Source organism: Plodia interpunctella, chromosome 2 (genome assembly GCF_027563975.2).
Source record: "Plodia interpunctella isolate USDA-ARS_2022_Savannah chromosome 2, ilPloInte3.2, whole genome shotgun sequence".
NCBI lineage: Eukaryota > Metazoa > Arthropoda > Insecta > Lepidoptera > Pyralidae > Plodia > Plodia interpunctella.
This window is the reverse complement of record NC_071295.1, coordinates 11638728-11664607: the sequence shown is the minus strand read 5'-3', so window position 1 is coordinate 11664607 and position 25880 is coordinate 11638728. Positions and strand designations below refer to the sequence as shown.

General features: G+C 35.0%; 3 protein-coding genes across 5 annotated transcripts in view; 2 read left to right on the top strand and 1 right to left on the bottom strand.

The window, feature by feature from the left end:
* Positions 1-16932, top strand: part of LOC128674671 (solute carrier organic anion transporter family member 4A1-like) — a 51330-nt gene extending 34398 nt beyond the window's left edge. For both annotated transcript variants that reach the window (XM_053753418.2, XM_053753428.1), the window contains 8 exons: positions 5513-5615; positions 8239-8360; positions 8802-9050; positions 10415-10622; positions 10974-11185; positions 11649-11793; positions 12542-12724; positions 13210-16932. In XM_053753418.2, the coding sequence (XP_053609393.1) occupies positions 5513-5615; positions 8239-8360; positions 8802-9050; positions 10415-10622; positions 10974-11185; positions 11649-11793; positions 12542-12724; positions 13210-13441 (1454 nt within the window). In that variant the 3' untranslated portion in view covers positions 13442-16932. The remainder of the gene's footprint in view (positions 1-5512; positions 5616-8238; positions 8361-8801; positions 9051-10414; positions 10623-10973; positions 11186-11648; positions 11794-12541; positions 12725-13209) is intronic.
* LOC128674681 (vacuolar protein-sorting-associated protein 25-like) lies at positions 15101-20598 on the bottom strand. 2 transcript variants are annotated; one of them, XM_053753479.2, is made up of 3 exons: positions 20365-20598; positions 18490-18854; positions 15101-18085 (listed from the first exon to the last, which is right to left on the bottom strand). In XM_053753479.2, the coding sequence occupies exons 1-3, from the start codon at positions 20412-20414 to the stop codon at positions 17973-17975; spliced, it is 528 nt and encodes a 175-aa protein (XP_053609454.1). In that variant the 5' UTR covers positions 20415-20598; the 3' UTR covers positions 15101-17972. The 2 variants fall into 2 exon arrangements, with proteins under 2 accessions (XP_053609454.1, XP_053609443.1); XM_053753468.1 differs by lacking the exons at positions 15101-18085; positions 20365-20598 and adding an exon at positions 19092-20358 and having other exon boundaries at positions 18714-18854.
* Positions 20599-21071: 473 nt separating this feature from the next.
* LOC128675157 (NEDD8-conjugating enzyme UBE2F-like) lies at positions 21072-25606 on the top strand. The gene is made up of 3 exons (XM_053754360.2): positions 21072-21490; positions 21832-21993; positions 22709-25606. The coding sequence occupies exons 1-3, from the start codon at positions 21218-21220 to the stop codon at positions 22820-22822; spliced, it is 549 nt and encodes a 182-aa protein (XP_053610335.1). The 5' UTR covers positions 21072-21217; the 3' UTR covers positions 22823-25606.
* Positions 25607-25880: the final 274 nt, after the last annotated feature.

Below are 25880 nucleotides of genomic sequence, written 5' to 3'. Positions count from 1 at the left end.
AATGTAACCGAGCCGACGATAAAACAGCGCTGCCGTAAGTGCCTCTAACGCTACATTAGAATAGCTATCCAGAATATTTTTATGCAGAGCGGGTGTAAAATACGATTTAAAAAATTCCTTTAGTCCAAATTATTGAGACCATGTTTCATAATCATCCACGAAAAAGATTTTATAAATCTACTTACACCTGATTTTGACATAGTGCACACATTGTTGAGCTCCAAATTGGAATTGAAATACATATCTCTTATTTAAATTACTCCAAGACAATAAATCGTTTAATATTTAATGTAAACACTGTTACTACTACTAATTGGGTATTACAAAAAACGAACTGTTGAAAATAGCCAATACCTAGTTATTTTTTTTAGTATTAGTCATATAATAAAAACACTCCATATCCTTCCGTAGATGTCATATTTATATAACGGATAAGAACAGCGTTCGCATCTGGTAGGTAACAACAGCATTTCCAAAAAGGTTTAATGTCACTCAGGCTGGTCGCAAAGTTACAGCGGTCTTCAAAATTTAAACTTTTCTATTCTTCAGAATGTTAGAGGCGGGAATTTAAAAGAGATCTATCAGTGTATAGCTACTCTAACTAACCCTAACGCAAACACGACCATAAACACGGTAAAGCACTCCGCGGCCTTGACAACCTGCGGTTATTATAACGCGAGCAGTTTTTAACAAACAACCTAAACATTGTCGGGTAAATACCTCCCTGTCTATAGGGATGGTTTGTATGAGAGCATTTATTTACCGCAAAGAAAAAATAGCAATGTATGCAGAATCCGCAACAAGTTCCGCGATAATGTATAGTCGGTATAACAATCTTCGATGTAGGAGTATATCAGGAATGCTATTTTCCTGACCCAAATCGATTATGGACAATCTCAGAGCGTTTCGACCGCTACAATCGCGCTGTTATTACAATTTTTCAAATTTTAACAAAGACAAGAACTACCTACTTTTACTGTCTTTAAAATAATTAATCTGTATACCTACTGTGGCAATGTAAATTTTATGAATGATGATTGATTTTGAATATGATTCCTTCCTCAAGAAAATTGAAGAATCGTAATGAGAGCGCGGCCCCAGCGGTCGAGATGCTATGAGAACCACCCAATTATTCCCCCGCGGACTTAGGTTATGATACTCGATTTGCAACTAAACAACCAGTCTGATTTTGATGACAATAGTGCGATTTTGCTATTTACTTCTCACTATCGTAGTCGACACGCAGTGAAACGCAGGTAACCAATCACAGGGCGCCATTGTAACGCAACGATAATCACACCGCAATGTGATTGGTTCGCTGTCTCACTTCAAATCCACTCGATAGTGAAAAGTGAATTATAAACTTCGCGCGCTCTGGTATTTTTTGCTGTCAGTTTAATAATGTATTGCTGTAGAAACCAGTAGGTATATCGATATAAATAAATAATGATTTATACTGGAATATATAAGCATCGTGTCATTTATCTTAATGTAATGGTTTTAAGCAGATAAAGAAAATAAAACCAAACGATTACAATTTATAAATTGTAATCGTATAGTTGTATAGCTACAATTAAAAAAATAGTTTAAATAATATTACTAATTGTTTATTCAGATAACTTAGATCCTAAATGTTGGTAACAATTTCACTTGAAATTATGTTAGCAATTTTATTTTGACGACCTCGGTGGCGCAGTGGTAAAGTTCTTGCCACTGGACCGAGAGGTCCCGGGTTCGATCCCCGGTCGGGTCATGATGGAAAATGATCTTTTTCTGATTGGCCCGGGTCTTGGATGTTTATCTATATATGTATTTGTTATAAAAATATAGTATCGTTGAGTTAGTATCCCATAACACAAGTCTCGAACTTACTTTGGGGCTGGCTCAATCTGTGTGATTTGTCCTAATATATAAATATATAAAAAGGCAGAATATTATTTGACAGCAATATGCAATTGATCCAAAATGACAACAGAGCGCTATCCATTTTGGAGCTCAAGACTACCGCTGCCCCGCTGTAAGAAGCGACACGTTCAACTAATGTTATTATTGATCAAAGTAAATTAAAATGTTATAGGTTGTTATGTTGCCTGTAGCCAAAGTCAATCAAAGCCAATTCGTCTCGGCTTCAGCAGGCACCACGGTGCCGCACCTCGTCTAAAGAGCCAATTAACACGCCTCGGAAACACATTCGGATGCATTTCCGCCGGCCATTGACCTGTAACACAAGGAGCCTAGACCTGTTAGAATGACATCGAATTACTAGCTTAAAAATTTGTGGAAAAATATGGCAATGTCACCATTTTTACGATAGTAAAATTGATTGTTATTGATTTAGTGATTTATTAGTTGATTCTTGAATAAATATATAATAAATTGGACTTAGGGCGCAATGACTTAGAGGCTCAAACCCACTGCGTCCTAATATGCCTACATTTACACCAAAATATATATGATAATATTTACCTACTATAAGATAAAGCTTAAACCGTAACACTTAAATGCTAAAACAAGTATAAAAATAAAACTGAAATTATTTGCTGCACAAATCGGTTAGGTGTTTATAAAATAAATTGAAATAAATTGATTCGACATCGTCACTCATTCCATTGGTAACAGTCGCAAATTGAAGTTAAAACTATGACTAATTTTCTCGGGTTTTTTCAATTCTCTTACATTTTATCTGGCATAGTAATATTAAAAAAATATCAATATATTATAATATATCTATAAACAGTAGAACCACGTATTAAACCGTTTGATATATTCTGAATGATCTAGTATTTATCAGTCTAGTAAGTATAGAAGTCAGTATGAATGAAACCTATCGCCTGTTCAGTGCCTGTTTCGATTCGACACTGTCGAATATAGATTAATGTTGTAAACGTGATTTATGGATTTTCAAATCTTGTGATGAAAAAATGCTTGACTGTTTTCAACCTATACAATCACATACTTTACTTATGCAAAAATAAAAACTTTATTTTAAAAAATAATAATAATTTCAGGCTTATAAGGTCCTATGTCCACTCAGTGCCAGTGTCTCATAAAGCTTAGCTAATACACTGTGTCACAGGTAAATTTCCCCAGAGACTGGCTGCATAGACTTTACAAAGGAGTAAAATTGAGCCCGTAACACAAAAGAAAGAAAAAAACAAGGTTCAAATATGCATTTTTTATTTATTTTAGACTGTATGTATCATACAGTATCTTATTTATTATTATCTACATATTCGCTAATCAACATCTAAACAATTGTTATCACGTCTTCTCACGCAGTTAGTACCTAGTTGAAAATTTGTGGTGGTATATCATCGCATATTTAGCTGACCTATAGTGCTACTGAAGCACACGCGCGTGCTAAGTTTTAAGGTTAGTTTTAAATTTTACAGTATTTTTTATTTTTTTTGTATAACTTGTGTTACAGAAGAACAATAAAAGTTTTATCTATATACTTATCTATTTATATGTATAAAGGGGAAGTGTTTGTAAGTTTGAGTTTTGGGGATAATCACCGGCACATAAACAAGGCACCGTGGCCCATTAATTTATTTACACTTTGTATTGTAACTAAAGACCAAGTTTTGTGGAGTTCCGATATGAAGGGTGAGAAAGGCATAGGTGTAATTACATGTAAATTTAGCGCTTGACCCTAGGCCAATCAGGCAACGCGCGTGCGACAGTCCTTACAGGAGTCTATTGTCTGCAGTGACTGTAAATAAATATATTAGGACAAAATTATACAGATTGAGCTAGACCCAAATTAAGTTCGAGACTTGTGTTATGGGATACTAACTCAACGATACTATATTTTATAACAAATATGTATATAGATAAACATCCAATTCAAGACCCGGGCCAATCAGAAAACGTTCATTTTCCATCATGACCCGACCGGGGTTCGAACCTGGGACCTCTCTGTGCAGAGGCAAGCACTTTACTGCGCCACCGAGGTCGTCAAGTGTGAATAACTAGTTCCCATCAGGTGGCCCACGTGCTTGTTTAGTACTATGAAAAAGGGAAATCTGAAAACTTTAGGTGACGCACGGTATGTTAGCTTCAGTCACTTCACTTCGAATCCAGAGTGGAGACGTTTCAGCGGCGCGGGTGTAGTGTGTGCCACTTCACTTCACTCAGTAGATATCGACGTTTCAAGATGGCGAACACTAGCTTGACAGCGATACTAGCGATGTCCCACAAAAATGTGAAATATACCCCACGGAAATTCGATCCCAAGTCTTATAAAGTAATGTAAATGTTTAAATTTCAATAGTATTGCGATTTAAGTATTCGAGATCCTGGTTCAAATCGCGCTAGAGTCCTAGATTTTTTCGTATCATTATAATTTGGGTTCCTAAATAAAAAAGTATTCTTACCTTCTTTCTTCAGTTCTTCTACGTTTTTTTTAAATTATCAATGGAAAGTCCCAGTGATAATAAAATATATGAAACGACAGCTATGAAATATCTCCTATTATGCTACAGGCTTTGCTCTTGAAACCGCGCGCTTTTAACTGTGATAATACAGGGCCCTGAGGGTTCCATAAGAAATGCGATACTCAGAAACAGTTTGGTGCCAGTGCCTAAGTGCCTAATGTGCCTTTGGGAACGTGATTTATGATATTGTTGCCTTTTGGTCACATGTGCAAATTGGGAAGGGAGATTGCTGCAAGTCATGTTAACTAGTAAATGTATGAAGGGGCTATGTTTCGAAATTTACACTGTTGTAAACCTCGACAATGGAATGTGTGTAACACATTCGCTTCAGTACGTACCTACATAAGTATTTTTTCAAAAATGTAAGATGCATTACATTTGTGATTAAATTTGTTATTAATAAATTTAAACTTCCGCGTTTCATTATTTTAATTGCTTACCTTTTATTATACGAGTATCTATTACGCACGTTTAACATTTGTTTATCAAAGTCTCAAACGGCCTTTGAAAATAAAAATTCTGTTTTATGTAATGTATCATTAAAAAGGTCGGAACGGAAGTCAGTTTAGGGGAAGTTACATTTTTAACAACAGTTTTCGAAAAAAAACAAATTTATACAAATTCAAATCATTTATTCAGAAATTGGACCTACACAGGCACTTTTTCTCGTCAATTTTTATATTTATAGTTATTTCTCACAAGCTACAAACTACTACGCTCAACTTTACTGCGCTTTTTGAGATTTTTTTTCTTCAATGAAAAAGATTTTGCGTTTATTCCTTCAATAGCTGTGGCTCTCACCTTCGGGTTTGTCCGCGGGAAAATGTAGCCCGTGTTACTCTCCACCTCTCCTAGTATCTTTACGCCAAAAATCTCCCTATTAATATGAAAATTTTCCACCAAAAAACCATGCCTGGTAAATCAGTAGTTTCCCAGATAATGAGATTCAAAGTTGAATTGAAAAATATTATTAGTACCTAACTAAACACAAAACGCTATGATATGGTTGACAAGATAAAGTGCAAGACTATACGAGTACAAAACATGATTTTGGGACTGAAAATTATTTGTTCCAGGTGTGTACTACACAATGGCCGTCGTGGGCCCAGCGCTGGGCTACGTGGTGGGCGGGCAGATGCTCAACATATACACTGACTTCGCCACAGTCGACTCCAATTCGTAAGTTTTATGAAAATATAATTATTTTCTCATACTCTTCGTGGTATTTGGGATTTTTGGATTGAAAATGTTTTTTTTTTTAATGAAATAATAGCTTTTGCCCATTTGTAAATAAAACAAAATAAGTACCGTAAGTGAACTCCTACTACAAACTGCAATGCAAAATTTCAAGAAGTTTGGTTTTGTAGATAAAGCGTGAAGAGGTAACAAATAAACTTACTTTCGCATTTATAATATTAGTAAGGACTAGTTGTTGACCGCGGCCAATCTTAAATTATCTGCCTCATTTACACATATTTATGGCGAAATTGAAATTTTAACTTGTGTAATTCTATGAGCAAGAAAAAAAATTGAATTGATTTAGGTAGTTTGGATCAAGTATGATTTGATTAAAATTCACGTGTTCCGTACACGAAGCTGTCAAAGTGCTACCGGAGCTATGAACAACTGTACGGTATATATATGCATACTCAACGAACTCTACGCAGCGGTGACACGGGTGAATTTGCAATGATTTTGTATAGCTTGATGTACTGTATGCGCTAGCCTCAGTATTTTAATATTTCAGAGCACACGCCGGCTTCATTCAAGCTCTCGCTTTCATCTCATTGTGGCCTGTTCAAGCTACTTTTCACCCAAATTAATACCAGTTTCATACTTGCATGGCTTCCACGAAATGTGATTTTCCGCTGCGCGACTTTCAACGACCTTGTGTTTCGCTTTTACATTTTATAATTTTGAATTAAAATGTTATTGCCGCAACGGATATGGGGAGACTGTTATTCATCTCGGTTCTCTTGAGCATAAAAAATTAAGCACTTATTTAGTTGAATTTTGATCCATTAAAGGGTATGTTTTCGAAATTTTTAAACATTTATTTAATAACCTCATATTTTTTATACTAAATTATTATCGGCCTGTCACGGCTTGGGTAAAACCATATTAATAAATTATATAGTTAAACCTCAGTAATCATTATATATTGGTGAAAAGCGTACAAAAATTCGTCCGGTGGTTTTTTAGTTTATCGCGCTCATAAAGACATACAGACGCGACAGGGGGACTGCTATTTTTCTAATACTCGTATATAAGGATCTAAACTACATGGTCTAAAAATACAGTTAAATTTTAAGAAAACACCGTCAATAAAAAAAATACTCAACGGCGTTTTCCAAAAATTTTATTGTATTCAAAATATAACAAAAATCAACGGAATAATTTCTAAGAAGTCGGAAGTTCAGCTAACAATAATTACAAACCGAATTTGCAATTCAATTTGTGAACAAAACCAGCTGTATTCTGTATTATTTCAATTCATTATCTAAAGGGTGAGTCTCCAGTGCACCCTAGATAATATTATATCTTGATTTGGGAACGGATCAAACTTTATAGCCGCCGTCCACTACCTCGTCCACGTTTTTTCGCCTGTCTATTTTTCTCCTGAAGGTCTTGTCTATTTTTGTACTTAATTTCAAAATACTCAAGTCCAGAGTACCTATTTGTTTTTAGTTTTTTCTTTACAAACAAAAGTCGCCATTACATATTGACGTCAAAAACGTAGTTATACCTACACAAGTTCTATTTACTTCTGAACATGGCGCTACAAACTTCACCGGTGCACCAAATTCAGTGAGATACGTTTCTAAATTGATCTGATTCGGAGATCGGTGGAGACAGACCCTAATCTAAGGGCTATCGTTGGGCCAACACTTTGTTTTGGTAAGAGCGTCGAGTTCGGTCTGCCCAGTCCAAATTTGCATAGTCAAACAACATTTGGATGTGTTGCTGGATGATGAGTGCTTTGTAAATATGCAGCCCAAGTTTCGGAGCTTGCTGAAGTAGGTTGTTGATGTCCAGAGACATTAATGAATAACAATAGACTCTAGTCTGTCATTAAACAGGTAAAGAAATACCTATTGATCTTACAGTAATACTACTTAATATTATAAATGCGAAAGTTTGTAAGGATGTACGTGTGTAAGTTTGTTACTCTTTCACGGGAAATCTACTGGACGGATTGTTACAAAATTTGGTAGAACATAGCCTGGAATAACACATGGGGTAAGTTTTTTCCCGAAATTCCCACAGCAGCAAAGCCTCGCGGCACAGCTAGTTTGATATATATTTTAAGGCAATGTAAAAAGATACGTAGTAATGTGTTAGGTTGGGAATATTATTATTTTTGTTGGAAACCTGGAATATAACGTAGGGTACTTTTTATCGCGAAATTCCCACGGGCGCGAGACCCCGGGGGGCAGCTAGTATATAAATAAATACATGTTTAAAACACAGCTGTCAGCTAGGATAGTTTTTGTAGTATATATTTCACTAGGTATATATTTTTAAGCACTATATTACTGCACTCATGTTTCGCATCAGTGCCTACTTAGTGGTAAAGGCTCCAACTGAAAATCAGTGTATTGCTCCTAGAGTAAATAACTTCACTGAGTTGTGGCATGTTTAGATTACTGCAGCACACACACCCATAATCACTTTTTTCTACGTGTACCAATTTTTGTTTTTTTTTTTAATTTAATTTTTTTTTGTTTTTATGTGTGTGCCTGTATTTTTTTGAATAAACTTCTTTCTATTATATTCTAGTAAGATTATTGTTTGTCCGCAGGATAGGAATAACCTCCCTAAGTTCGGTGTGGATCGGAGCGTGGTGGGTGGGCTTCATCCTCTCTGCAGCTCTGTGCTTGATCGTGGCTGTGCCGCTGCTGGCGTTTCCTTACGAACTGCCAGGTAATATAATATGTATAGTGTATAGGTATAGCTATTTTTGGAGCAATCTGATTGGTGCCCGAACTGCATCCGGAGCCACCTGTGATTGGCCGTAGAAAAAGCTATAACTACGTAGGTACTACACAGTTAGCCGTAGGTCGAAAATTATGTTGTGAAACTTAAAAACCCACATGGTTTATAGAAGGCATTACTTTGAAATTAAAAAATATTCTGATTACAATAAAACAAAAAAAAGTTCCCCCGTGTTCAGATTAGTTTCGGGAGAGGAAGACGCATTAACAGAGAATGGATGCTTCTGTCTCCACACTGCAGCACCTAGATTATACTTATATTATATTTATATAAGTACAAATAGATTTACTCATGTTGTCCGAAAGTCTAGTAGCACGTACATACAGTAGTAACTGGCAAGGATGATACCTAACATGAACAAAACCTCAGGAGCAGACGAAATCCGCGCATCAAAAGTATCAGAAGCGCACGAGGGCGCCGCATCCAAGTCAGCGGCTTTTAGCGCTTTACACGAGCTGCCCAAAGCGGCCGCTGCGCTGCTGAAGAACCCCACGTTCCTGTTCCTCAACCTGGCCGGGGCCAGTGAAGGCATGTTGATATCTGGGTTCGCCGCGTTCTTGCCCAAACTTATTGAGAACCAGTTCGCCGTCAACGCTTCGGAAGCAGCGATGCTGTTAGGTAAGTCTGTTAATTAAGTTATATATTTTTTTTAGTTTGCTGACGTATCCCACTGCTGGGAAAAACTTCCTTCAATATTCCATCATTATTATTTGAAAAATTGTTGAGAATAATCGCGAATTTCTATAAGTAGTTTAAAATTTTGCTATGAGTTCCGTTTTTACCTTTTAAGGTACAGAACTGCCTATACCTTTCTCAGGAATCACACTATAGGTGAAAACCGCATGAAAATCATTGCAGTCGTTTTGGGTGGTTCGCAGAGCGTTTCGACCGCTGCGGCTGCGCGGTCATTACAATCAGTCAATTTTCTTGAGGAAGGAATCATTTCCATAATCGATCATTCATAAAATTGACATTACTACACAAGAGTAATTAATGTAAAGTCATATAATAAAACTCATTCTTGTCTTTGTTAAAATTTAAAAAATGTAATGACAGCGCGACCGCAGTGGTCGAAACGCGCTGCGAACCACCAGAGTTTATCGCGAACAGATAAACAGTCGCGGCAGAGGATTTTGTTTTATAATATGAGATGGTAATTTGTTAGACCTACAAAATTGGTCGGTATTAGCATTTCTAACCTGGGAAATGCCAATATAAATATAAGTAGCTATATAGTTACAGTTTTGTACGTTTCGCGTTGTCACCGCAAATCACAGGTACATCTTGCAAAATCAATGCCCAAATATTCAAATATGCAAACGGAAATAGTCTGTGCGTGGTACGATGTGACACAACCAAGACACCATAAGACTTAGTGAAAATCTTTACCCACCTATGTAGGCACCTATAAGTACATTTAGGTACCTACTAGAATTTTGTCAGTCTAGGAGAATGAGAAATAAATAATAAATAAATAAATAAATATATTAGGACAAATCACACAGATTGAGTTAGCCCCAAAGTAAGTTCGAGACTTGTGTTATGGGATATTAACTCAACGATACTATATTTTATAACAAATACATATATAGATAAATAAAAAAAAAGAGAAAGAAGAGAAATTTTATTTAAATGCTCCAAAAAGAAAATAATTTTTTCCTTTAAAATTTTAACTATAAACTTATAACCTCATTATACACAATTTATATGATCATAAAAGATTGTCGTGAGGTTTACTTGTGTAAATAAAATAGTACCTATTTAATTGAGTAAAATATCCTATTTAATTGAGTAAAATATCCTATTTAATTGAGTAAAATATCCTATTTAATTGAGTAAAATATCCTATTTAATTGAGTAAAATATCCTATTTAATTGAGTAAAATATCCTATTTAATTGAGTAAAATATCCTATTTCATTGAGTAAAATATCCTATTTTACTCAATAATGTCTATCTTCTTTTCCTGATCCTTCCTGCTAGGAATAATCACAGTGCCAGCTGGCGGAGGCGGCACCTTCCTGGGCGGATGGCTCGTCAAGCGCTGGAGGCTGGCCTGCGCTGGCATCATCAAGCTGTGTGTGGCTGCCTCGGTCCTCGCTGGAATCTTTACCTTCAGCTTCATTCTCACGTGCGAGGACTACCCTTTCGCTGGCGTCACTGTCATGTATAACTCGCCTCCTGTCCCTGGGTAAGTGATCATTAATATGTCGCATTTTAGCGCTTCTGTGAAGAAGTGGTCGAGAATTATAGACATACAAAATAGGAAACTTCAAGTGATTGTTTTGTATCAAATATTTCCAGTAGGCCTTTACAAGGCCCACTTCATAATCTGATCTAATGCTGCCATTGTAATGGATGAAAAATTACAAGATCTGAATTTCTATTGGCCTGCGGATAGAAAAGACTGGCGTAAATAGAAATATGCTTAAACTAAACAGTGTATAAGGTTCAATTCTTGAACATTCCACTACCAATTTTCGTGAATTACTACTCAAATTTTCCAGGCAGAATAGAATGCCATATTTTCTTCCCTTTCCAGCAGCGACCGGTTGCTATCATCGTGCAACATAGGCTGCGGCTGCGCAAACGCCGCATACGCGCCTGTGTGCGGCGCGGACGGCGTGGTGTACTTCTCAGCGTGTCACGCGGGCTGCGAGGGCCGCACCGTGTCGGGCGCCGCTCAGCTGTTCCATCGCTGCGGGTGTGTGGCTCCTCCAGCCGGTAGCCCATTACCGACCTTCAGTGTAGAAGGTGCGTATATTTTAATACCAGTTCAAGATCTTCACAAGTGGTCAGTAAGCCAAGCCTTTTTTATAGCTATAACTGATAGCTACTGCTGTATACCGTCTGTTTACATTCACTGTAGAAGTAGCTGTATTACAATCTCTTGGTACTCTTAAACCATGATATAATTTACAATGCATATCATTTGATCAACATTATCAATGACGTCATTGGTCCTGGAAAAATATTCCAAAATAGTACCTATTCTCTCTTTAAAATTAAGATTACTTTCTTGATTTTTCATGTAGGTCCGAGAATGTGTTTCTCTTTCATCCGATTGCCACCGTGGACTAATATTTGTGATCACTATATATCCATTTAATTCCGTTTCTTGTGTCCACCGTCAACTACGTGTGGTCCAATGAGGTCTTTTTATTACAATCACTTTAATGCACGTTGTATTTATCTGTACATTCATTATCTTCCTCAGGATCAAACTCATCGATCCCGTACGAGGCCTCCAACAGCATGTGCACGAGCGGGTGCCCGTACCTCTGGGCGTTCGTGTTCCTCACCTTCCTCGTCATGCTGTTCACCTTCCTCGCCACCATGCCCGCGCTCTCCGCCACCCTCAGGTGAGACTTTACATGTACTTATCAAATCACTTTCCAATTAATCTGGTTCTTCAATTATTGACATCATAAGAAATGTTTATGCTATGGATAAGACAGTCGCCTTCCTGACGGTTAACCTTCTTTATATCAATGGAATATCGTTGTTGCCCCTCAGTAGTAGTGTATACATTTTAGCTCTTCCAGCAAACAATTACAAAGAGTCAAGACACAGCCTTTTTTCCCAGTTACTTTTTTGAAGTGGCGGTAGTCCAGTGATTAAGACCAAAGGTTTTAGTTTCGAATTCTACTAGTTTGTATCCAAATGTGACTCATGTAAGTAGTATGTAAAATGGAGAAGGCAATGGTAAACTACTCCCTTAATTCTGGTGTGTGTTTCTTTCGGACTATGAAGAAGAGATCTGAGAGTGTCTCATATAAGAATAACATGGTCGTAACCATTGGTGGCCTCTCTAAAATGCTATTTTTATTGCTCTTCTCTAAGGGGTGTCTCCAGTTCACAGAAACACTATTCACCGAAAACACGATTTGCCGAAAACTTTTTGGTTTCTCAAAATCGAGATAAGTTTGGATTAAAATAATGGGTATATTCAGTTCTGCTTAACACAATTAGGTTAGATAAGAATATGTTTATAAACACTGAGTAACATGAGACACAAAAAAAGAAATTCGGCGAAACGTGTTTTTGGTGAACAGTGTTTCTGTCTGCGGTTACACACTCCTTCTCTAAATTTTCTGATTCTGATTCCAGATGCGTGCGCGAAGACCAGCGCTCGTTCGCCCTCGGCATCCAGTGGATCAAGGTCCGGTTGCTGGGCACGATCCCCGCTCCACTGCTGTTCGGCTTCCTCATAGACCTCTCTTGCTCTTTGTGGGACACAGCTTGCAGCTCCACCGGGGCTTGCCTGCTTTACGACAACGTCAATATGAGCAGGTAACTCCTACTTTCTTTTCACTGTGGTATAAACTGTATTATCGATTTTTTCGTCTACTAAGCATGCAACAGGTATGTGTCACTTAATGGGAAGTGTTCACTGCACCTATGGACGCCACATCACTAGGGATGTCAGACGCGCGATGCCCACTCTGAATCAATCTTTTCACGCCATTTTTGAATACGAAAAGGTGTTACGTTAGTGAAGTTTAATATAAAAATTGCCGTGAAAAAGTGCCTGTGAAGGTCTAATTTCTGAACAAATGATTTGAATTTGATCACGTCTATTAATCAGTAACTATAACTGAACCGGTTTTTCCTCACACATTGAGCGTCGAAGCCCAGGGTTCGCTTTCGCACTATTTTACCTCCATGTAGCACGGTCATCGGAATCCTTAGTTTACGGCATATAGCTAGCATCTCATTAATCTGGCAAACAAAGAGTGCAAAGAATCTTCATTTAACAATTTCCCCTTATGTTCCAGGTACATGTTAGCTCTAGCTCTAGTCGGAAAACTATGTTCCATCTTATTCTTCTTCCTCGCGTGGTGGTTCTACCGGCCGCCTGGAGGGAAGAGCGGCAACGCTGTAGTCCCCTCCGTGGACCTCGTGGTCTGCGGGGAGAAGAACGGCAACGTCGCGAACGGGACTGTTGGGAACGGCACGGAAAGGAACGGGTATTGCAACGCCGCCTTAGAGTGCAGTGAACATTTGTAGGTGTTGGAACGTGATGTAAGAATCTTCTTGGCCATATAGTGGCCTAATATGAAATGCAGACTCGTAAGAAATAGATAGATACATGAAACCCTAGAGAGTTCAGTCTGTCATTACTTAAAATGAGTTTGTGTATGGACGTTAGCCAGTTAATTATATAAGATACAAATTCAATTAAATTAGGTATGTTCGTATGTCATCTGGTGCAATAAACACTTACCTACTTAGTTTATTAAGTAGTATTCTTCATATGTATGTAGTAAGGGCCTCCAATAGTAGATGCGGATCTTGTATTGAAAGATATTGTGGCCAGCGCTGGCAGGCGCGTGCCCGAATTTTTTTACGGTGTAATGTTCTAATTATTTATTTATGTATTTACTAATACCCAGTGTATTAAATAATTTTATTTTGATTCGATGAGATTGAATGTATTATTAATTGTTTGTGTAAATATTATATTACATTTGTATAATAGATAAGGATAAAGTTCCATCGTAATTACCAGTCCGAATTGGTAACGAAATAAATTAGATCATACTGCCTTCATATGGACGTGGACAAAAAAAGGCGCAACTGAAATTTTTTTTCGAAGTAGACACCTTCTCTATAATATTAATAGTATAAATATATATTTATACTTATATACTAGTTTATATCTACTCTACTATAAAGAGGAAGGATTAGAAAATATTATTTTTCGATCAGATTAACTTAAAATAACTGGACCGATTTTGGCACAGTTTGAAGTTTACGTCAGGAGTACCAAATCAAATCAAAACATTTATTCATGAAATTAAGACCTTCATAGGCATTTTTTCACGTCAAATTTTATATTAAATAGTAATTTCTCACAAGCTACTGGCATTTCGAAACGACCACTGCTGAGATGAATTGCCGAAAGAAACTCATTTGAACAGGTCCTAAGCATGCCAGAAGGATTTACCATTATTGTTTCTTAATTTTTTTTTCTAACTAACCTATTACAGGCATTGAATTATAATACTTTACAGGCAACTTAGAAGGTCGAAAAGCTGCGTGTTTCCATATGACGGCAGTGTAAGCAAGTAGGAGAGGTCACAATATCTAGTTTAAAATTTAGTATCATCATCACATTGACAGTGTTACCAGCAAAATACCTTCATGTTTGAAAAGCTGTTACAAAGTCGTATTTGCTCAAAAATATCAATTATTGTACTTGTAGAACAGTTTTTTTAATGTAACGAATTAATTGCTAAACCAAATTTCCCGTTATCGGAAATTTCTTTCCTTGAAAAATTATTGAAATTATTAGTATCTGGGAATGTTTCCCAAAAAAACTTTACCGTGCATTCTCGGAGAAAATGTTATATTTAATCAAGCGTTCGCGTGCATTCTCTGAGATTTTTTTTTCTTATGTAATTTCTCAGCCCTTAAAACAGTGATTATTTTGCGTTCTCTATTAAGATGTTGGTATATGGCATTAGGTTGATGTCATTCCACTTAATTTCTGTTGTAAATTATATTATCTGTGATGTTTTAGTCTTTAAAATATTTAAGTTAGGACAGTTACAAATTAAGATTATATATTAAGAAGTATTAATAAATACTGCGAAATTATTACATGAACATTAAAAATAACATGCGTAAGTAGGTAAATTTATTTATGTACTTTGTATTTATTTATTTATGTATATATCAGCCAAATATATTAATGTATGTACTTACATGATTAAAGTTTCAAAGCGTATAAAAAAATATTATGAAACTTTTTTCATTAAGGCTTATCACAAGACATTTCTTGTATTTAATTGCGTATTTGTAAAAATATCCTTTAATTTAAAGATAACTTTAAATTTTTAATGATAGTTTCAAGAATTATACTTATTTTCATTAAGTCTGGGAACACGCCCTCGATATACATTTATTGAATGTTACGGTTAGGTGAGGAGCAATCTGTCAATAATGCTGCTCAATTCTCAGACAGAAATTCCCTATAGGTCCTCAGTATTTTTAACATTTAGGGCTTTGAAAGCAGATACAATTTCTGTAACAATTTCATCTGGTGTATATGTCTAAATCTAAAAGTGGATTTAGTGTCCGAAGCATTTATTTTTAATAGGGTCTCTGCCGCATTGGGACAGGAGGAAAAGGATCCTGTGGTATTCTTGTTACCTATTGGCTAATCCATACTTACTAAACTGAAGTATATATTCCAAGTCAGTAAAAGAAACAACTGTGTATAATTAGTAATTCTATTACATACTCTATATTTTTGTCGTGTGTTAAGATTAGACAATACAGTAATCTAATCATCAGGTCAGGTGTAAAAAATATATGTTTATACAACATTTTCGCAGATTAGTGTATCATAGAGTACAACCCTAATGGCACAATTTTGAAATTAACCGTTTTAAATGTTTTTTAATGATCGTATTAATAACATTAGTAATTCCTATGTAGTGTTTCACCACTCGCTGATAAAGTACCAGATAGCCTATATGAAACATATCAAACAGCGTTAAAATTGTGCTTCACGATTGTTGCATATATATGGCTATCTGTCAGATTACAATATGACATTTTATTAGATAGCGGTGAAACGGGCCTTTGATAAGTACTATATGTACAGTTAACTTATTTGTTGAGTTGTTAAATTGTGTATTTTGGTTAAAGACTGATTCTTAGTATAATGTTAGGAATTGTCGTGTGTATGTAGCAATATATTATGTGTATATTCCTAAGATGGAATAGCATAACTGTTTACATGGTTGTCGATTCTGGTAGGTCACAGTTGTCGCGATGGTTTTAAATGTTTACTATTGAAGAACAATTGATACTCGAATGTGACTGCGGGATTCGAAGGATTTAAAATTAAATTACTTATATGATTTACACACCTGGATCTTAATGTTAATAAGATGGGTGTTCGGTTTTGGTACTACGCAACTTTACATAATATATAAGTATGTAGTCACATGTCTGATATTAACTTTTGCAAAGGATATTAAGGAGTGTCAATTTTTTTGTAGCACAAATCCCTAGGAAGTTCTCTTACTTTATTCGGTTTTGGTAAATGTGTTTGGCGAGTGTGTAATGTGTATAAGGTGGTAGAAAAATAGAACTATCTCCATTTTTGTAGGTCGCATGTTTTTCTATATAACAATGTTGAAGTAATAACCCATTCAGTTCAGAGTTGGACAGTTAATAGAATAAAGGCATAAATATTAGATGAAAAAATCTCACGAAAAAATCTAGCTATTTTTCCCACTGTGTAATTTTCTTTAGAATGAAATATCTTATATTAGTCTGAATGAGTCCATAGAACAATAGAATTATAAAAAAAACAAGTTTTCATAAGAAATATTCCAAAAAAGTACAATATCCGACGTTTTTATGAATTTTACATTTTTCTAATATAATAATATGTATTATATTCGTACTAATATAAGCTAATCGATTTTGAAATTGTACAATTTTACACCGATTGATTGAAATAAAAAAAAAATCCAATTTTATTTTGAATTTTCATTTTTCCCAAATAAACTGGATTCATATATTTAATCTGCCCAATGTTTAAATTTGAAAACTGTCAGTTTGCAACCGTGAAAAAAAAACATAAGAAATAATACCATCTTTATAAAAATATTAGGCAATATATTTGCAACATTAAAATATCAATAGCTTAACAAAATGCATTTAACATTTCATATCGAAAATAAATGTACTTAACTGAGAATTCAAAAACTAGTACACTTAAGTATGGCCTATATCACAGATTATATAAAAGTCACTGAACCTTTGTTGCAAAGGAAAAAGATCTCTAGATATCCGGCCAAAAGATCGAAATTACTTCGCCTGCCGTTTCGACCAATTTCGGAACAAATTCGCTAGCCAAGGGAAGCAACCTCAACCTTCTGTGTGTATATTTAAAGATCACTTTCCTTAGCAGCAACAGATCTAGTGGGAAGTAGTAATATTACTCATATTAAGTATATAATCTGTGGCATTATGTCGTTTCTTACATATACTGTACAGACACGTGCATTGATGTGTGTAGAAATTTTTAATTTTGTCACATTGAAATAAAAACCTTTGTGTGTGTAAATATATTAATGCGCGTGACTGTACAAAGTACGATTTTCATAAATTGTGTCAGAATTTGTAATTAATTTATATATATATTAATAGGCACGTTGACATAGCCCTACACCTGAATATTTAGAAGTAATAAAGCAGGTCTCCACTCATGTTAGATTACCGAAGTTTATGGTAAATTCGCCCTTATCACTAAGGCATAGAGTCGTATTTAGAAGAGTCTGCCGCGCCACGAAAGATTTACACGGACGCGACGTTACAACACAACAATTAATTCATTCGCGGCGTTACTAGTCGCTGACAACAACGTGGACGATCTGTTTATGATAGTCACATATTGCTGCAGGATTTTTTCGGTTTGCTTGGTAAGATGACAACCCGATAATTGGAGGGCATAATTTGTATAATATTCGAGATGTATTATATTATTCAACATGCCTATCAAATACTGGCCATCATGTTAAAAAAACTTGACTCCCTGGTTGTCGTCAAACTCCATCAGCTCGCACTTTCCCTTCGTTTGTAGCGATTTTAACGCCTTTATGAGGACGTTCATGTCAAGGCCGTGGAATTCTGAAAATTAAAAAAAAAAAAACAAGAAAAAATATCTGTGTTTGTTTGTCATTCTTTCATGACAAAATGGAGTATAGGATCGAGGTTATTTTTGGTGTCGAGATACTTGGAGAGTGACATAGGTTATAGTTATAGTTACTTTTTGTCATAAACACACGTTGACAGTTATTCAGAATATAAAAAAAATATTGACTAAATTTGTTCCTCGCAAAATCATATTAGTAGATATAATTTATATACAAAGTATAAGATACATAAGACTTAGCCGACCCGGCTGCACTCAGGTAAAACCCATACATTATACATACACTTATATTGTTGTAGTTTTTAATTTTATCAGACAGACGCGACAGAGGGACTATTTTTATAATATGTGAATATAGTATAGTTCAAAAAGTACATACCTTCATCAACAGTATTTTCACCTTCCCTTATCTCGAATATCGTACAAACTGCATTATTTAACCCATTATTGCTCGCCCAAGTGTATATCATATTACCCCATTCGTCCAATGAATGCCAATACACCTCCCATACATTTCTACTTTTATCCACCGCAGCTGCCCGGCCAGTTTTCGACATATACTCTAAAATTGACAGAATTGCTTCCTGTGATAACTTTCTATTGATTGTTGTGTTGTTGAAAAGGGGGCTGTGCTGTGATTCTCTTATGTCTATAGTTGATTGCTTTGTGGCTTTTAAATAGTCTGCAATGAGTTGCTGCCATGCTTCCAGTTGTTTTGTTCTAGTTTCTAAATGCGGCTGAATTCTGAAACAAATGAGAACAAGTTCAATTTCTTTTCCAAGGCAGTGACATAATATATTTGAAGGTGTCATTAACAATAGCTGCATATGTGTTTAATTATTAAATTTTTGAGTGAACATCATTGTTGAAGCTCATGAATTCCAATCGCAAATATATAAAGTAATTTGTATCAAAACCTCATTAAAATTAATCCAATGAGCAATCAAAACTTTCATAATTAAGAGCTCCTATGATACTTACATTCATGATTTTTTGTATTCCCAGCATATTTCTCATAAATCTCTACCAATTTCTTTTCTGTTTCTTTTCTCTTCAACAATGTCTTAGCTGATTTCGGCTCTAGGTCAGTAACAGCCAGTTTGTATGATAGCTTTTGGTCCCCAATCTGTATGGTAGGGACGCCATCTTCCAAATATTCAGAAAAACTGATCATTATGGAGCAGTCTTTAACAACAGACCCTATCAAAGCTAGATATTGTGGATTGCACACTGAGTACAATCTTTGTCTATGTTTTTCATCTGTCAAAATTAGTCTTTCTGCATCTATGATTTCTATGAATGAAGAAACATAATCTGTGCTTTCCATAAGAATTTCTTCTGAATCAACCGGGGTTTCAGATAATTTTTGTATCTCTAATAGTTTGTGAAGGAAATTATTTGGACTCAGTTTAATGTTTTCTGTACAGAGATCTGCAGCACTTGTGTCAGTGAAATTATCACTTGTTTCAGGTACGCAAGTAAGTCTCTCGGACCCGCATAAAAATATGGCTATTATACTATCCAGAAATAAATTAATATTGCCTTGAAAGATAGCAATCTCTTTCATTATGCTATCAAAAGCACTTCTCAATGATTTCTCATGGTAGACAAGCATTCCATTTTTGAAAAGTTTCAAGTTGTTTTGTGGATTATCAATAAGATTGAGTAGGGCTTTTTTCATCAACATTTTATCGCCAGAAAATAAATCCAACGGGCAATATTTGCTAACTGAATCTATTTTATTCTCATGTAGTTTCAGAAACTGTTTCATACAATAATAGCATTTGGAATATCTCCTCAGACTGTTGGACATAAAACCTTCTTTTGGTTTAATTTCTAAACAGTAATTTGTATTGAATTTTGAACTGACTATGCTAAGATTTGGCGCTTTGATTGCAATGTTGCTAAGTACTGATTTTATTTTTCTGTGTTCTGGTCGAAATGCTTGTAACTGCTCCCTCAATTTGATTACTTCATGAATTTTCAGTTTAACAATCTCATAGGGTTCAACCGAATGATGAAACAGTAAGGGAGTCATGACTTTGTTGACGAAATCAACGGATTTTTGGATAGTACACAAATCGGTTGTTTTGTCATTTTCTTTGGTGATACGGAGCACAAAGTTAGAATTCACTACTTCCAGAACAATGTGGGCATTTCCTTCTCCAATATATTTCCATGAAAAACCCAGAAAATCCATTTTGAGGCACAAAAACTAAAAGGTACTTTACAAAATATAAAAATATTTACTTACGTAAAAAACGGGGGAAAATTATACTGCCAAGGCCAGGATATTTCTGCCATAATATTAACCTTATTATATTATAAAATTGCACGACTTAAGTGAGGCTTTTTTATAAATAATCTTACAAATTATTTTGTACACTCAGCTGATTTTACAATCCATTTGTTTGATTGACAATGACATGACAAGCTAAGGATTCCTGGCGGGCTCACCATAAACAAAGAGAAATTCATGAAATAGGTTCGTATACGAGATACGAGCGGGAAGAATAGGATAGAGTGTCTGGTATACAAGGCCCTGCCCAATCTACTGTTTTGTTTGAAATGGGTTTAATCGTCGTATGAAAATCTTTTATAGCCCGTCTTTGACCACCAATGTGTCACGCGTTCATATTAGAGGCGCTATCTATACTTGTAATAATATAATACATCTGTCTCTATCGCTCTCGGATTTATAAGTTCGGATGTAAAGGTTCATCCTGCTGTCATTAAGACTCAAGTTATATTTTACAAAGAATAGGTAGGTCTCCGATCAATTAAGTCAGGATTAAGCCTAATACCTAGGTAAGGTATATAATAAAACCAATAGTGCTTCCCAGAGATAAGCCTGTCGTTGACCGTTGTCGTTGACAGATGACTATTTGAGCTGTATGGGCTTAGATCACTTTGCCTTGAAAAACAAAATTCACTAAACAAAATAAAAAGTCGTTGACAATAACTGATCTGTCAGTACGTTGTTTTGACAAATCCGACGATACAACTGCATAATTTTTAATTAATTAATCCAGTTTTTGTGATATTCACCATTAGAACATTAATATGTTATAAATTTCAATAGCTCAATAATTTCACTGCTTCCTAAAATGATAACACTTAATAGAAAACTGAAGAAGGAACATTCCGAGCCTGCAAATGGAATCAGCAGTGAACCTGTGAGAAGAATATCAGTCAGGGATAAACTCCTGGTGAAGGAAGTTCAGGAGATGAATGAGAACCTACCTGCCTCATGTTCTGTGCACTTCCAAGATCCCAATGTCCTTAGTGAGTTTGTGTTGACTGTGGCACCAGATGAAGGTTATTGGGTGGGGGGCAAGTTTAAATTTAGTATATTCGTGACTGAGGATTATAATATGGCGGTAAATGTTATATTTATATTTTTTTAGAAATGTTAGACTGCCTTTTGATTTTGTCCATTCCAACAACTTAATTTTGGTTTAAAATATTTACCCAGGTACAGTAGCAAATAGTCTCTAATATATAAAGACATGTTAAATTTAATTAGTAACTAACATCAAACTTACATATAAGCATTTTTTATCAGTATTTGTTTGCCTTTAATAAGCCAGTTAAGTTTACCTGAGATATCTGAGGTCAACATAGGTATATTCACTTCACTTATCTTGTCATGCAAATTTGACAGATAATTTGGTTTTTGTAAATAATAGTTGAGCATGGACAATTATGATTTTATTTTCAGCCCCCCAAAGTGAAATGTCTAACGAGGCTGTGGCACCCAAATATCAATGTAGATGGGGACATCTGCCTCTCCCTGCTCCGACAAACATCCATAGATGAGCACGGCTGGGCTCCCACGAGGAGATTGAAGGATGTTGTTTGGGGACTCAATGCTTTATTTACGGTAATGATAATGATAGCAAACAAAGATATCATATTACACACTTTCAAAAAAGAAATTATTCAACTAAATAAAACATCACCATATGTTGATCTACTTATCTCTAATAAATAAATTTTGTATTTTTGTTTATCTTTTCACTCAACATTGCATTGATTTCTTGAAATGATATTTTTTTATACTCCATTCTGTTTGGCCAAAGCTAACGTGCTTTATTTTTGGTGATAAATGCAGTATTTGCGTCATATATACTTACTTATAATATGATAATCCATGTTGATGATCTATGATGGAAGATAATCTCAGACGTAACTCTATAAATAATAAATAAATGAGGACAAACCACACATATTGAGCTAGCCCCAAAGTAAGTTCGAGACTTGTGTTATGGGATACTAACTCAACGATACTATATTTTATAACAAATACATATATAGATAAACATCCAAGACCCGGGCCAATCAGAAAAAGATTGTTTTCCATCATCACCCGACCGGGATTCGAACCCGGGACCTCTCGGTTCAGTGGCAAGAAATTTACACACTACCAACTCTATGGCAGTTATTTAGGTCCCTTAAATACAATGCCATCAACATAGGGTCTCGTGAAACTGGATGAAATGGTCACAAAATGCAGGGATCATCACCCATCATACGCTTTCACTGGTGACCCAGATTGTACTAATAACTATAGTTAAATATCTATTTTGAACTTTCAGGACCTCCTAAACTTCGAAGACCCCCTCAACATTGAAGCTGCTGAGATGTACAATAAGAACAAGACAGAGTTCCAAGCTAAGGTGCAGGAATATATAGCTAAGGGAAAGAGATGAGAACGACGAAAACAGGGCCATAGCTCGAAACACAGCTAAGTCATTGCTAATAGTGTGGAACCTTTGTAAGCTCAACTTTATAAATATCCTGCAGTCAGTGAGGGCCTTAAAGTTTTGCTCAGATTCAATATCGGCCAATTATTCAGTCAAAACTTCGGTGATATTTATGTATCAACGTGTCTCCAAAAGTTATATTGAAAATGGTTTTTTCTTTATAAAAGGAATATTAAAATTTAAAGGTGGAAGATTCAGTTTCATCAAAAATCTGATTCCAAGGGAGACTAGGATCAAATCTAATCTGGAAACTATAACTCTAGGCCCATAAGAATTCAGCATAGAAATACCTTGTAACTTAAACATGTACATTAGGGTCGAAATTAATAAACATACTTAACATTTGTACTTTATTTATTATTAGAAAATATATTTACTTTTCGCCATTTAATCAAAAACCAAAGCTTGTATATTTAGATTTTATTGATATTGATGACAAGCATGGCATACTATCAACATTGACTGTCGGGAAACTGAACAAAGGCTTTTTATTGTTGTTTATTTGTTGAAAATTCATGACATTTCCACTTTTTGACTTCATTTTAATTCGACCTTCAAGTTCCATATTTCATTTTTATTCTTTGAATTTTCTAGATTTCTCTCTCGTCTTTTCATTCTCGGCTGTGAACCCATGTGTCCGTTGTAGATGTTTATCTAGTCTATATTGAAATTTAGCTTATAATTTATCGAGGTTCCATTCTATGCACTTAGGAAACTTTATTAAAATGTTTTAAAAGTTGTTAGTAGTTTTAGTATGTGATATGACTCTTGATGATTACAATAGTATAATTGAATGTGAATTTAGCAGGGTTACATACAAGTGTAAAGTATGACTTTGTATGAACATGCTATGCTTACATTATCATAGAATTTATGACATATATACTTGAAAATCAGAGACACCGCTTTTTTAACACGGCAACATTGTTTAGAAAAATAATGTCTCTAATTTTGTCGAGTCAACAATATAGCAATACTTACACGAATACACCAAGATATGGGATTTGGAAGCTTGTATGCCTTAACACACTATATATATATAACAATGTATATATTAAAAGCTAGCAATGAAATGACACAAGCCATGTAATTATTTTTTTATATCAGCCGTAAGTGGATTAAAGTTATACGCTCAGAAAATTAGTGATAATTAACATGATATAAGGTATTTTAGATCGAAAAGAAATTAATTGTAAAGAACTATGTTTTTGCTTATTTTGTGTCTAAAATGTAAATAACATTTTCAAATCATAGTTCGACAACTGCAATTTTTACGCACATTTTTCGTTTTGATATAAGTACACTTTGCTACGGCATACATATTTTTATCAGAATTTGTTAGTGAAATAGTGTATAATAAATTTTTTATTATATTGTTACTGATATTAAAATTAGGGTGGTGTAGATTAACTCAACATGAATTATGTAATATTTTGTAAAAAAAAAACATTGAAATGAATACTCCAATATGGTGATAATATTTTTTATTTGTGCAAATGATATTTTGTACAATTTTTCCACATAATATTCTCGTGTGTGTCAAAATATTGAGTGTGTGACTGACCCTGTTAGTCATATAACATCAAAACATACTCTATGCTAAAATATGTTTGTCTCTTTCTGTCGATTTCAAATATAAAGTGCGATAATAACAAAACTATTTTAGTTTAGATTATATTTTGACTTTTTAAAGAATAACAGAGTGAGGTTTATGGCTGATTTACATTGATCCAGTAACACTAGATCCAGCGACTGGATCCAGTACCTGGATCAATGTAAATCGACCTTTATATCTATGATTGTATGAATTCGAAAATGTTAACATTTAATTGTGTTTTAATTGAATTGTACCAATATCACCTCTTGTTAATATATAAGTTTGTGCTCTTGCCTAAACCTGTTGGGGCTAGCACAATATTTGGGACGTAATCGTATATCAACAAAATTTATATGGAAAATCAGCAGTTCCTTTTTTATAAGGTATTTTCATCTTCCATAAAAATACTGTTGATGACCGTGTGACAAGTTTTTGCAAATACTCGCGCTAGCCCCATTGTTTATAAAAAGTATCTTTAATTACGTGTAAATAAAAGCATCAACTGTAATATATTCAAATTTTTGCTGTTCGGAAAAAAAGTATTGGTGAATTTCAACTTTCTGATATAACCTTATTTACCTAATTGTGAAAGTATGTTTCTCCATAAATTAAAAAGATTTTGCCGCATTTACATATTAGACTCCTGTCGATATAGATTCAATTCAATTATGGTCTCCTGCACACAATGTCCAATAGAAAATGTTAAATTTCTGAATACATATTAGATATTATTAGACAGGATATTTTTGGGAATTAAGTGTTATTGATTTAAAGTATTGGTTCGTGACTTCTTTTCATGTGTGTTATTGATAACATGTAAGTTTTTATCAAAGTCGTCTAAAGGCATCCGATGTGACCTTGGTTCGTGACGAAAATTTATTTTATACCTCATGTTTGGATTTAACGCGTTCAAGGACGCTCGACGAGACACAATATAAGTTTAATTATTACAACTGCTATAGCAGTCATGCGTCCGCGAGCGAGTAATAGTAATATTTTCTAAATAATAGACATCACAAGATTTTTGTATTCAAATTCATCTTCCGTATTTCAATGCACGCTACATTACCTGTAAATGCCGCAATAAACGAATTTTGTTAAACTTTCTGTAATATACATAGTCAGTTTTTTACGGATTTTTAAATTTTATTTAGTGCCTATAGGTATTTCCTAAGTGGAAAAAAATCTTATGTTTTACATACAGAGGGCTGAGTGAGAATTTGCTATATACATCTCACCATCGAATAGATTCGAATTGGGACGTAGAAAAGCAATCACAGTGCGCCATTCTGACGCAACGACAACCGCACCGCACTGTGATTGGTTCGCTGCGTCTCACTGCGAATCGACTCCATGGTGAGATAGACACACGCACTAACTTATTCATTTTACCGCGGCTCAAGAAAT